We start from the raw sequence: 13695 nt of genomic DNA, 5'->3' as shown, positions 1-13695 counted from the left end.
ACATCTGTGGAAGGAGTTAATGTTTCAGGTCAAAGACCCCTCGTGAGACTTGAAGCATTAACTCCATTTTTCTCTCTACAGATGTTGCCTGACCTGCTGAGTAGCTCCAGCAGTTTCTGTGAAAGTCCCTTCACTACTTTGTTTACCTGTTGAACATTTGCAGTTAGTTGTTTTTCAACTGTTGCTTTTACAATTTTGATGTGGCTTCTCAGAATGTGAAAATGTTTAGCACGTAACAGTGGTGAAATAGTTGGGGGCTACATATTGAAGGATACACCCAGTCCAGCTTCAGCTTTTTGGTCGGAAGTTCCGCTTTATCCTCCAGGCTGTAGGTCTCCTTAACTTCCTGGGGCATATACATGGTGACTGGGCGCCCACGTAGGAACATTTTTACGTATCCTTCCTCTAAAAAAAAAGACAGAATATAACACTCATTCCTTTTTATTTGGAATTACATATAAGCTACTATAAAATGAGATAAACTGACAGCATTAAGAGACAGAAAGAAATTGAAGTACAGTCAACACCAAAAATTGGTTTAACGTTGTAACTTTCTTTATTATGTGAAAGTTTTCATACAGTTTCATTACATGCAGTGAGTGGTGTTCATGTTGAAACAATGAAGCAGAATATTCCAAAATGCAGCAACTTGTGGCAACATTCCATATGACCAAAATGGTATCAGTGACACAACATGCTATTTAATAGATATTAGACATACAAAACAAAGAACTCAATGCAGAAAACAAAAATTTGCAAAAGAGTGCATGATAGAGGAAAACATAACATACAGAAGGACAGAGAACAAAATAAAAAACAGACATGTTCCTTACAGCCCATCAAATACTTGATTGTAAAAGGTAAGAAATTAAAAACAAATCTGAAAGTATTGGCTTGGGGATCTAAGTGGGCTTATCAAACTTGAAGACCTTGACATGGCAGTAGGGCTGTTGAGAATCTGACTTGGACTTTTAGGAAATGGTAGGGTCAGAGAGGGTGATTTGCGAGTTCCAAGCCTCCCAGCAACTTTAACTGAGCTGGTTCCAGATTCTTGAACAGTTGGTTCCTGGTTCAATAGAAGACCAAGGAGTTCAGCACTGCTCTCGGGAGAACCAATCAGTTTTGGAGTCTGACCCAGAAATACCTGTACTGAAACTACACGGAGTTGTCATGAACGCAGAGTGGGTGGGAGAGCAGAAGCAATAAAGTGATTATTGATAACCATAAGATTTTAATGTTTAACGTCGTTAGTGAAGAATAAACTATTATTTTCATTATTTTAACATCAGGTTGTTTCACAGTGTTCAGCTCTTAAGATACTTGCTTCATTCTTAAAATATAGTGATTAAAGTTTTACAATCATAAACCTCCATTATCTATGTCTCCCTTTTAAGTAGAGACTGTAAGCATTTTCATTGTATTCCAGACAGTTTTCTCATCTAGACAGTATTTAATTCCATACGTAATAGTCACAAATACTGCATGGTTTGGCATTAAAATGGTGATTATTTTTTTCTTAATGGAATTACTGATATTTTCACAAATGAAAAAAAATCGATATGAAACTTGCACTCAGATGATAAGAATACTGAATGGAAAATGCAAGTGGCAAAGCAGTTGTTGAAGCATCTCAGGGCCTTCTGAGATGCATCCATGGGGTAGAGTTTACTTTGCATGATAATATAAAACATGTGATGGCAAGTCGACAGTGCACTTACATTCTTCCTGGGTCTTAATTCCATTGTCCTCCATTCCCATCACCTTGTTTAATGCTATCACTCAAAGTAACTTACTCTCTAATTCCATGGCTAAAACAAGAGACTGTAGTTTAGACACCACAACACCCAGGGTTACCTATGCTGGGTTTGTCTATTCCACAGATGCTGCCTGACCTGATGAATGTTTCTTATTTTTCCAGCATCTGCAGTTTTTTGATTTTTATAGGTTTGTCTTTTGCTCACTGCAAATGATTTGCTGCAAATGAAGAGTCTATGCTCATGAAAAGCCAATTGTGTGTTTTATCTACAAGCATTCATGTGATATTTTGACTGAGAGTTTTGTTTCTGACTAAGTTTGCATCCACTACAAGAATTTTGTTCATAAAGATTAGTATATTTTGACAAAGTCTCATGCGGTTATTACAAAATGATGAGGTCTTATTCTTCAAGCACCAGTGAATTGATGCAGCAATTTTGAAAAGCAGCAGCACTACTTTACATGTGGCCTAGCTCTCTGCACGTCAATCACATGACTCAAAAAGCCAGCAAAACTTAAAGACTGGACAAAGATCCACAAATGATTCTGCAGGCCTCACCACCATTACTCTGCTTTTCCCCAAAGACCAAATATTCAAAGTCCACGATGTTTGCTCCAAGGAAAGTCTGATTAATGCACTTGGAAAGTTTGGTTGCATTGAAAAGTGATTTCCAAATACACAAGCTTTGCAATTCAGAAAAATGTAGGCATGCTTGAAGAGGCTGTGTGTGCATGTGAATGAGACCTGACAGCAAGGAGGCAGGTACGTTCAGAGAGCTAGAATATTGCACAAATGAGACCTACCTTTGCAATGAATCACACGGCGCTTCCCTTGTGATTACAGAGACAGAGACAGAAGTGCTAGATAAAGATGTGTATGAGGAAAGTCAGGTTCACCTAACACCTGTTCTAATGGCTTCTTAGCCACATTCATTTACATCTTCTGAATAACCTCTCACAGGACAAACAATCTAGTTCCTTGTTTGCTATGGATGTGTTTTTCCCCCCAAATCTGTTACATGCAAATTTCATTCATGATATACTGTGAACTAATGAAATCTCAATCCTTACTAAACTTGAAGGGCATTTCAACATGGTTAAAAATCAATCCACATGATAAAACCTTTTGAAGATGCTATGTTAATAAATAAACTCTCTGAATGGGCACTTTCACATCATTTGGAATGTATCTCTGCTTTATAGTGATGAACATATTTAAATATAATGAAGACAGTAATCTCTGGATTCATTCAGGTAGTAGACTGATTGAAATTCAACCAAATGCACCAAATTTAAAAGCTAAGGAAAGCCTTTGGACTGACAGGGAAGAGAGGGGGACACTTTTGTTCGACCTCTAAGGACACCCAATTTTCATTATGGTTAAAATGGTCCCCAAAGGCTTATTATCTCACTTTTCCCTCCTGGGCACTTCACTTGTTTTCTCCTCTTACTGCCATCCAATCAATGCACTCATTTGCCTCCTCTCAGGTAGTTCTCCACCCTCCCCCCCCAATCCCAACCCTGACCATCTTAACTTCTCTGCCCTTTCTACTCTCTTGACATCATTCAAGACTTGAATCTTACAGCTATTCACTCTGCCTCTCTTGATATTCTCTAAAGGTCCATTAAAGTATCCTTACTCTTTCTGTATAACTGCAATTCCAAACCTCTTCTCTTGCTAATCTTACCACACAATGAATCTCTCTTCCTTTGTGTAACTGAATGTGACTCCACTTGTTTGGTTTTCTGTTACCTTTCAAGTCATGCATGGCTTTTCTTCTTAATCCTGCAATATTATCTATGGAGTCCCTTGAGGATCTTTCAATGGCACTCTCTTCTTTCTCCACACGCTGCCCCGTAGCAATATGATCCATGCACACGGCTGGATTTCCACCTGTACACTAAGGACTCGCAGGTCTAACTTTCCTCCACCTTGCTTAGTCAATCCACAGCCTAAGAGTTTTCAAATTAATTCTGGTGCACTGCAATCTTGGAAATTCTCATTGTATTTGAATGTCTACACTGATTTGCACATCCCTTTCTATAATCACTTCCTGCACCCTCTTCCCAAATTTACTTTTCTGGTCTCTTGTGCATCCAACCATCCTTTTACTCCAGAAGTCAAACCATATTTTCTGCTGTCCAAACTTTAAGCTGTGGTATTTATTTCATAAACTCTCCACCTCTCTCTCTTTCTGTAAGGCTTTCCTTAAACTTACCTTTGTCCAGGGTTTGGGGTTGCTCTCCTATTACCCCTTCTTTAGCAATGGCATGCATTTTGTTCTTTAAATGGGGTATTTAAATCTAGTTTGTTGCTACTATGTATGGGACTGGTAAGAGGGCAGTACCAGTTTGAAGGAAGGAAAACAATTGTAAGTATTAAGAATGAAAGTGCAGGGAGAGGAGAATTGGTTAAGGGATATGGACTTTCTTTTTACTTTAGGTTTTATGGATAAGAGTGAAGGGTGATTCTTAATCAGCAGAAGAGAAATTAACAATTATATCGTATCTTTCATGATCTTGGAACACACAAAATGTTTGGCAACCAATTAAGTAATTTTGGTGTGTAGTCACTGAAATGCTGTAGACCACTTGCATTCAGCAAGGCCCCTCACACAGTGATGGGATAGATGAATAAGCAATCTGCTTTAGTGATGTTGGTTGAAGGATTGATGTTGGCAAGGGCACTGGGAAGAGCGCATTTGCACTTCTTCAATTAGCTTTATGGGATCTTTTATGACATGAACATTTAAAAGGAGAGATTCAATAGAGAACCACAGGTTCAAAGTGATACTATTTACCCAGAACATTGTGCAATAAAATAGCATTTTTGAAGATTTGTCATCTTTTAAGAGAGAATGTTAAATCTATCTGAACTGTCTAATGATATGATTTTTCAGATCTTAACAATATCTCTAACAAGACTGAGTTAAATAAAATTTAAGACAATGGTGGGGCATTTAATTGGAAGAGCAATGCTGGAGAACCATAGTTCCTAACTGGGTTGCCATGGGAGACATTATGTGAGCAGAGTTTATTCCATCCTTCAGAACAAGGAAAGGAAAAAGGGTAAGGCTGTCACAATAATCCATATGGTCTAGAACTAGATCTCCCAAAGGCTCTATAATAATTTACTATCAGCAGCAAAAGAGTTCTTGATTGAAAGTGAAATATGGAAGATACATATCTCCTGAAAGGACAGGTGGGTCAAGGAGAGTGCAAAAACCTCGGGAACAAATACCCAGTTACTTGAGAGCATTATTAAGTGATATGAAAAGGATAAATTAACTGAGCATCATATTGTGACCTATTCATTATTCTGCACAAATCCTATGCCTCATCTGTAATCAATGGATTCTGCATAGATTTGAACTAAGTTTTCTTACTAATGGCTGAATAGCATAGCAAACTTGTGTGGCACTATGGTTAAATTCCTATTTCTGGCTTTGCAAAATTATCTATTTGAAAATTTTGTGAAATGAAAGCAAAAAAAAAGTTTTTTTTAACAAAAAATGAGAAAATTGAAATAGGAAAGTATGTAAAGAGCAAAAAAAGCAAAAATGTTACAATTCATGGAATATCTTAATAAGCTCTTTAGTATTGAAAATGAATTGTTTACAAAACTACTTACCTGCATTATAGAGAGGATCCTTGGGTTTTCTATGAAAGAAAGTGCATTGGAATGAAACTTTAGTGTTGGTACTTCTTAGATGATTTGTTTGTATTAATAGAGCAATTAATCCAGTTATATTTCTAGTCTAGAAAAATTCAGTAATACATTTTGAAAATGCTGAGCAAATTTGGAACTGTCTATAACAGCTGTGGGAAGTGTCAGAAGAGAAGGTCAAACATCATCTGCAAGCCATCATGCACAGTGGTGATACAGGGAGCATTCAGTCAATTCAGCCACTTAAGCCTCATCAGTCTCACAGGTGCTTAAGACACACCATGGTTAGTATTCAATTCTGTTATTACATCAGGTTGTTTCAACACCAATCTGTCCAAAACTATCTCCTCAAGAGGCATTTCAGAAGACATCAAAACCCAAACTGGACTGGCTTACCATTAGTCATACTGTAAATTTAGTACTCCTACTTATCAAATTCAATTCACACCAATTCAAACTACACACTATTAGAGTAAAGAATGTAAACTGAATGTTGTTGTTTTGATTTTTGTTTAAGATTTGCCTTGATTTATCTTGGTAACATCCTATGTTAATTTATTGCTGGGCATTGAAGAGAATAATAAATCCTCAGACCTAAGCTTGGAGCTGAAGTTAAAGGAAGCCTTTGACAAGGGAGAGAACATTAACGCCATTGTCATCTGTGTTATCAGCTAATTGTGAAAGGTACAAACCACAATCTTTTGTTTCATATAAGTAGCAATAATGTCCTATTAAACTCAATTCAGAGATGGTGTACAAGTCTTGGGAAATTGTACATGTGCACTTTAACTCACCCCTCACTGGTCTTTTTGCCACTAGACCCACTGCTGGTTGATCCAGTGCGGGTCCTGTTGCTCTTTGATTCTCCAAAACTCTCTCTTCGTGCAGCTGAGGACACACGTTCGGAAGAATTGCTTCTCTTCACAGCGCTACATTAAAATAGGGTTCATTTGTTCAAAATATTGATAACTTCCATGTCATTTATTGAGAAATAACTACTCATTTCAAATACAATGCCTTTCTGTCATATATCTTTTTGTTCAAATGGTTTTATTCACAAAAAAGTAAACATTCAGTACTAGCTACAAGTAAAATAACTGATTGTTTTAGCAGAATATATATTTTAAAAAATCTTAATAATGCCAAGGATATGAAACTCTAATACAAAGAGGAATTTGTATGGAAGAAATCAGCATTATACTTCCAGTCACATGATCCCTTACAAGGTTTATAATCTATGTTGGGTGTATTCCACTAATACAGCTGACCCAATGTGATAAACACTGAACATTTTTTTTCAGAACACATTTCCTGCAGATTATGAATTTCTTGGCATTATGGCCTTTATATATCTGGGTTGGAATTAGATATTGGTGGTTCTAATCTTGCTTCCATCACTGATCTTAGTAATATTGAGAAAAATAAATGTTTTTCACTGTTTTCCATTACTAGTTTGCGATTAAAGCGGAAGCTGAAAGAAACACTTGTATTTATGTAGCAACTTTCAGGCACCAATCCCACCAAGCCCCACAATGCCCCGACAGACTTTTACTGCCAACTGAATATTTGTGAAGTGTAGTCACTGTTAGGATGCTGAGGTACAGTAGGATCATGGTATAATAGTTAATTACTGGACTAGTCTTCAGAAGTAGGGATTATTGATCTGGTGATATGTTTGAATCTCACCACAGCAACTCAGGAATTTTAATTTATATACTCATTAAAGCTGAAGATTGTAAACCATAAAAATAGCTGGATTGTCATCAAAAAATTTGATTCACTAATGTTCTGCGGGGAAAGAAATCGGCCAACTTTACCTAGTCTGACCTTTACATGGCTTTAGATCTGAAATGGCCAAATAAGCCATTCAGTTCAAGGGTTAATTAGGAATGGACTGTAAAAGCTGGTCTTGCCAATGATATTAACTTTGCATGAGTAAGTAAATTTAAGAAGTGCAACAACCAGTTATTGCACTGCAAGTCTGTGGAACAGCAGTGTAATAATAGCCAAATCATCTGGTTTTGTGATGCTGTTTGAGGGGTAAATATGGGCCAGTAGATCTGGGAAACTCACATGATCTACACCAAAATAATGCCATGGATTATTAAACCAACTGAGGGATCAAGGGGCACCTTTTGCATCACCTTATCAGAGGGACAGAATCTTCAACAGCGCAGCATCCCCTCAATGCTGCAATGGAGGGTCAACCTTGACTTTTGTCCATGGGTCTCTGGGGTGGGACTTGAACCCTCAACTATCTGATTCAGGAATGAATCTGTTATCCATGTGTCACTGCTAATACAGTTGCTAAAAAGTGTCAAGATATGCCAATCTTCCTTGCTAGCTCTCTAGATAAGAAACAAGTCAGAGAAACACTGGAGCAGAAACATTTATTCTAATTCTACCATATTGTGATGATATCTTTGCCACCATAATGATTTCTGTGACCAATAAATCATTATTTGTTAAATGTAAATAGATAAGACTAGATATGAGAAGGAATATTGGGTATGGCAATACTATCCTTTAATTTCTGGTTGGTTTTTGTACAGATACTCACAAACATCGATTTGCATTTTATGAATGCCTTTAACATAATTAAAACTTTCCAAGCCCCTTCATCGAGGTATAATCAGATATAAACTGACGTGGAGTCAAAGCAGGAGGCATTAAAAAACTGAAGCAATTCTTGGTCAAAGCAAGTGGTTTTAGGAGGATTCCTAAAGGTTGAAGGAGGCTGGAGAAACAATGCTGTTTGATGAAGGCACTGCTGCCAACTTTGAGGATTGGAGTGGGAAAGGGTAATGGAAGGTAATGGAAGGAGATTTTATAAAAGTGGCTGGAGTGGGGACAAGTAGAGTTTTCATACATTTCTAAGGCTGGAGGAGATTACAGAAATAGGAAGGTGTGAGGCCATAGAGGATTTGAACATCAGTATGATGATTTTAAATTCAAGGCATTAGCGGGATCAGTCAATGACCTACCAGTAAATGGCAGAAAATTAAAATGCACTGTGTTACACATCATTGTAGTGTTACACAAAACCAACAGTCTCACTCAAAGTGCTCAGTAAAAACCTAGAAGTTGGATAGTAATTGTGGTTTAATGGAAGCAGCCTTCTGCATCTAAATTTACAAGTGTTTTTGAGACATAAAGGAGGCTCCATAATTTGCATCTGAAGTATGGAGCTCCAAACTTTGAAACAAGTGAAAACAAGTATCATTTTTTAGCCTTAAGGAAAATGTTGAAAAATTAAGAAAGGGAAAGAAATTGTAATAAGTTTTTCTTATTCAGTTTGTATGTTAAGCAGTTAGTATTGGCTTTATGAAGAAAAATGTTAAGGAATAGAAATTGAAAAGACTCGAAAATGAGAAAAGCAAAATCAATATGCTTGTTCAGACAATTGGTTCGCTAAACTCTCAGTGGGATGAGTTGTAATATCTGGTTATAATATTCCAGTACAGCAATAAAGTCCAGTATACATTCCATTCACTTCCCAAAACTCAACAAATCATCAAATCACCGCATTTGGCAATAGTCTTTACACACTTTGTTTTATTGCTTATATCAAAGAAAGCCCACTTGTTTTACATACCAGACATGTCTCCCAGATTCCCCAAAAAATAACCCAAGTGCAAAGTGAAATTCATCTAATGAAGAGTTCACCTGAAGGAAAAAGGTGAATGCATTACACGAGGCATGTTATTTTACTTCCTTTATAAAAGGAACAGTTTAGCCTGCCTTGGAGTCCTATGGTTTATCAGGCAGAATATTACCAGATAGTTGAAGACACAAAATGCTGGAGGAACTCAGCAGGTTAGGCAGCGTCTATGGATGGAAATGAACAGTCGACGTTTCAAGCCGAGAGTGTCTTGTGTCACCAGATGGTTGAACACAGTTTTCCAATCACACAGATGAAGTTCAAATATAATTAACCTTCTGGTTTGAGTGGAGTATTGGAACAACTAACTGAAATATTTCAGCTACCATATTTGTTAAAGTTGTTTCTTTTTTTTTGGAGATCTGTATGGCACAAAAAGATGATTAAGCTCATTGAATGTTTAATGTAATCTCTCCAGTTTTATTATATCAACTGTCATGTGTAACAAAGTAAGTTAATGCATCTCAGATACTGTAGCACACTAATACAAAATATCCATTCTTGTCAAAAATACCTTGAACTATATTCAATTGAAACACCAGAAATGCTAACTAATAATGTATACTGTAAAATGTAATAATGTTAAAAAAAACTAATTATGTATAATAGCTTTAAACCGTCGAGAGTTATTCTTTTGGACTATTAAGTCCATACTAGGAATGGGATTACCCAATGGATATCAAAAGAATCAGAGTGGAACCAATAGCAGATGTATTCCTGAAATGAAAGAAATTCCTCGTCTTCTGTAAAAACAATTGCCCTCGGAATAAAAATTTCTCTGATCACTTGCATGTCAAGCCCGTAGCTTCGGCACATTTACTTCCAGCTATTTTTGTTGCTCAGACAGAACAGATACTTTTGTCATTTAATGTTAGAAAATAACTTTGAACAAATCCCATTTTATGAGTAGTAGAAGTAAGGAGTGATTTCTGTGTTGTCTGCAGCCCAAAGATGGCAAATAATACTCATAAATACAGGATCAAGTTGACCAAATAACTCCAGCCAAAAATAAACAGCTGTGAAGAAAACAAGGAAGAATTCTTTCTATTTATCATCAGGACCTCTATTGGGATGCTGTGTGATGATCTGCACCATAAATCATGGGTTAAAGAAAAACACATGGACAATAAATGCTCTCCTCCAGTTAAGTACACTGTATTGTGTTTGATGCCATTTTCTCTTCCAATGTTGCTTGGCATATAAGAAGAGATAAATAACATTGCAAAAATTGAACATGTAAATGATACCTGATACATACCTGTAAACATATCGCTATTCAATGCATTCAAGTTGTTTTGCTTATTCCAGCTACTTCTAAGTTACTTCTAAATGAAACTGCTGCTATTGGCACCCTGTTAGGAGTGCTGAGAAATGTGGAAGAGGATAAATGCATGCTAGCACAGTCCACTGAACAAATTTCTATTTAAACTGATTCTACGGTAACCTCACCTCTTAGTAGTTTTATTCAGTTTAGACAAACTAGTCAGACACCCTTGCCTGCTACATCCAGAAATGAAGTGCAGTATGGAAAGAAAAATGCAGAAGAAAAATAAATGTTATGTAGAACATAAAAAGGAATAAAATCTTGTGAAAACATAGAGTAGTTATTCAAAACAATTCATCATAAATGTCCAGCAATAATGGTTGTAAAAAAAAAAGCTGACGATGAAAATATTCAATGCATTAACCTTGGTCTTGTGAAATACATGCATTCTCAGTGACCTATCACAACAGTGTGTAGATGAAAAGTAATTAAAGTTGGCTAAACATGGCAATGAGAATAATTATGGCACATTCATTAACATGCACAACCTTTGACTACAAGGCTTTGCAATGGCAGTTGTGAGACAAATATTTTGAGGTTTTCTAGCTTGGATTTCTGGAATCCTGAGGAAAAATTAAATGGAATCTACCTGGAGTCTAAATCATGGAATGATGAATCGCAGAGCACAAGGAGGCCATAATGCCTGTGCCAGCTCTTCATTCCCATTTATTCCCAATCCCTCTCTTCTATTCCCCATAGCCCTGAAAATCCTATTTTCAAATATATATCCAATTCCCTTTTGAAAGTTTTTGTTAAATCTGCTTTTGCCTCTTGCTTTTGTTGTGAATTCCAGCTCATGGCAACTCACTGTAGTAGAAACATTCTGCTCATTCTCCCACTGATTATTTTGTCAATTGTCTTAAATATCTGTCCTTTGCTTACTTACCCTCCTGTCAATTGAAATAGTTTCTGTTATTTTACTTTATGAAACACCTTGCATTTTCAACATTTCTATTCAATAACCTCATTCCGTTTTTTTACCCAGATGGGGACATTGCTGGAAAGGCCAGCATTTATTGACCACCCCTAATTGGGAAAGGTGGTGGCAAGCTGCCTTTTTGATCTGTTGCAGTCCTTTTGGTGAAGACACTCCAAAGAGAACATTTTTAGCTTTTCCAGTCTCTCCATGCAGTTATTTTCCCTCATTCCTGGGTTTCTCATACTTGGCACCATTCCAGTAAATCTCTGGACCATTTCCAAGGCCTTGACATCCTTCCTAAAGCAGAGTTCACAGAACTGGATGCAGTAACCCATCTGAGACCTAACCTGTGATTTGTAGAGGTTTAGCAGAACATATTTGCTTGATTAGCTGGTCCTGAACTATTTAATCTAACTTTAATCACAATTCAAAGAGAGTTTCATTTTAAGCATGTGAATTACGGGAAAGCTAATAGCATTATTTTAGGATTGGTCACCAGTTAACACACACACAATGCTGTACATCAAGATGCAAAATTATTTTTGCTTCCACACTTTGTGGCACTTTTATCACAATATCGGAGTACTTTTGTTCTCCAAGCCTACTTTAACAGAAAGAATGAAACAATATCAATATAACTCTTTGCCTCAAGCATCAACAAGTCAAGGCATCCCTCTCAGTGGAATCTCTGGCCACTAGAGCACCATCAAAGCCCGGTATATTTGAAGGTTTGGACAAACAACATGGACAAGAACAAACTACCTTTAAAAGTAAACATGGGAGAACATGGCCTAAGAAATAGAAATCCAGCTGCTGGCAGTTGCTCAGAGCCTATGCATGTGGCTTAGGATGACTAACATGAGGGTCAGGGTTAGTGTAAGACAAGAGACACATAACATATGTTCCTGCATACTCGACTGTGTGCTCCATCTGCTCCTGGAGAAATGAAATGGTGCAATCGCACACAAGCTCTAACACCCACTCACTGCAAAAAAAAATAAAATTGAGACAAAGGCAACATTTTGTTTCTGTCACAAAAGTGCAGACAGATCGTAAATGCACCACAGAATTTCTGGATCGAATGATGAGGAACTTAATCACTGCTTCTTACAAACATCTTCATTTTATCAAACAATAACATCTGGAAAAATAGCATTAAGTACTTCAAATGCAAAAGTTAGACAGAGTGGAAGGCTCATCTGAAAGCCCTTTAATAATGCCCCAAAACGCCTTTATTTAATAATTCCTTCTAATTATCTGAAAACAATCTCCCTTAATAATGACTCAATTTATATGATAGGAAACATTATCTTGATGAGCAAATTAAAATATACTTGCCACGAAGGAAGTGAAAATGAAGTCCATCTCTGTAGGATCTTAGTTTTGTGCTTTTTCAATGAACCTATACAATATTTATTTGACCATCTGTGACAGCATTTACCTCTTAATCCTGTTCCACCAGTTGTTAATGAAAAAGTGTTTAACCATTGAGCAGCTTAGTCTGATTTTAAAAAGGGCTTTTATGGCATGATTAAAGGTACTATAAAATTATTTATAATCTGCTGCTGATTTCAGTATGTCATTAGCACATATGCTGTTGTGTAGAGGTATGCCCACCCCATTCTAACGTCATTCAGTCTGTGTACTCTTTTTCAAAGTAAAGCTATTCTGCACATATAAATATTACGTCATTAAAGTACTACCCCAGAGTCCAAATCTGCTGGGAATAAATTTATTCTTGTAAATTAAATGTAAACTCTTCCTGGGAAAGATACCAAAAATGAATCTTTTTATCAAATTTCTAAGATAAAATATGAATCCTGTAATAGTAATTTATAAAAAAAAACTTTAAGCCATAAAATATATAATTTCATATCAGATCATATCAACTGCTGCACTTCACTAACAGAAAGGACTGCAAGGAAGAAGAAAGTACTGATGACATACAAGTATTTATAAGATAGTTTCATGAAAACAACTAACGCAAATTGACTTTGTCTTTGTAAAAATCAATCACAAGTGAAACCTCAAAAAGACATTATTCTTTCACCATCTTAAACAGCTAAATTAATTTTAATTCCAGTATTCAAAAAAGGACATTAAAAACTGACAATTGTACAAATATGTATTTTTGTTTCAAAACATAAATCTATCTTCCATTAATTTACTGAAACAAAGCTCTGTATTTGAGAGGTGTCAGAACCTATGGCGGTGTACTCAAGTTCCAACCATGTAATAGACCTATTACCTCAGTGGTCATTACGATTGCAACATGCTTTAAATATAGCTATTAAATTGTGAAACTGAGTTAATCTAAAACACATTTACCTACTCTTCACATTTACAAAGGCTGTAAATTTATGTCAGGG

The 13695-nt window shown here is 36.4% G+C and overlaps 1 protein-coding gene across 2 annotated transcripts in view; it reads right to left on the bottom strand.

Moving 5' to 3' along the window:
• Nucleotides 1-13695, bottom strand: part of eml1 (EMAP like 1) — a 166816-nt gene that overhangs the window by 32447 nt on the left and 120674 nt on the right. For both annotated transcript variants that reach the window (XM_052022282.1, XM_052022272.1), the window contains exons 4-6: nucleotides 6217-6351; nucleotides 5387-5415; nucleotides 276-405 (exon numbers count right to left, since the gene is read on the bottom strand). In XM_052022282.1, the coding sequence (XP_051878242.1) occupies nucleotides 276-405; nucleotides 5387-5415; nucleotides 6217-6351 (294 nt within the window). The remainder of the gene's footprint in view (nucleotides 1-275; nucleotides 406-5386; nucleotides 5416-6216; nucleotides 6352-13695) is intronic.

This window comes from Pristis pectinata, chromosome 1 (genome assembly GCF_009764475.1).
Source record: "Pristis pectinata isolate sPriPec2 chromosome 1, sPriPec2.1.pri, whole genome shotgun sequence".
NCBI classification, from domain to species: domain Eukaryota; kingdom Metazoa; phylum Chordata; class Chondrichthyes; order Rhinopristiformes; family Pristidae; genus Pristis; species Pristis pectinata.
The sequence above is the reverse complement of the archived record's forward strand: the minus strand, read 5'-3'. Positions and strand labels throughout refer to the sequence as shown.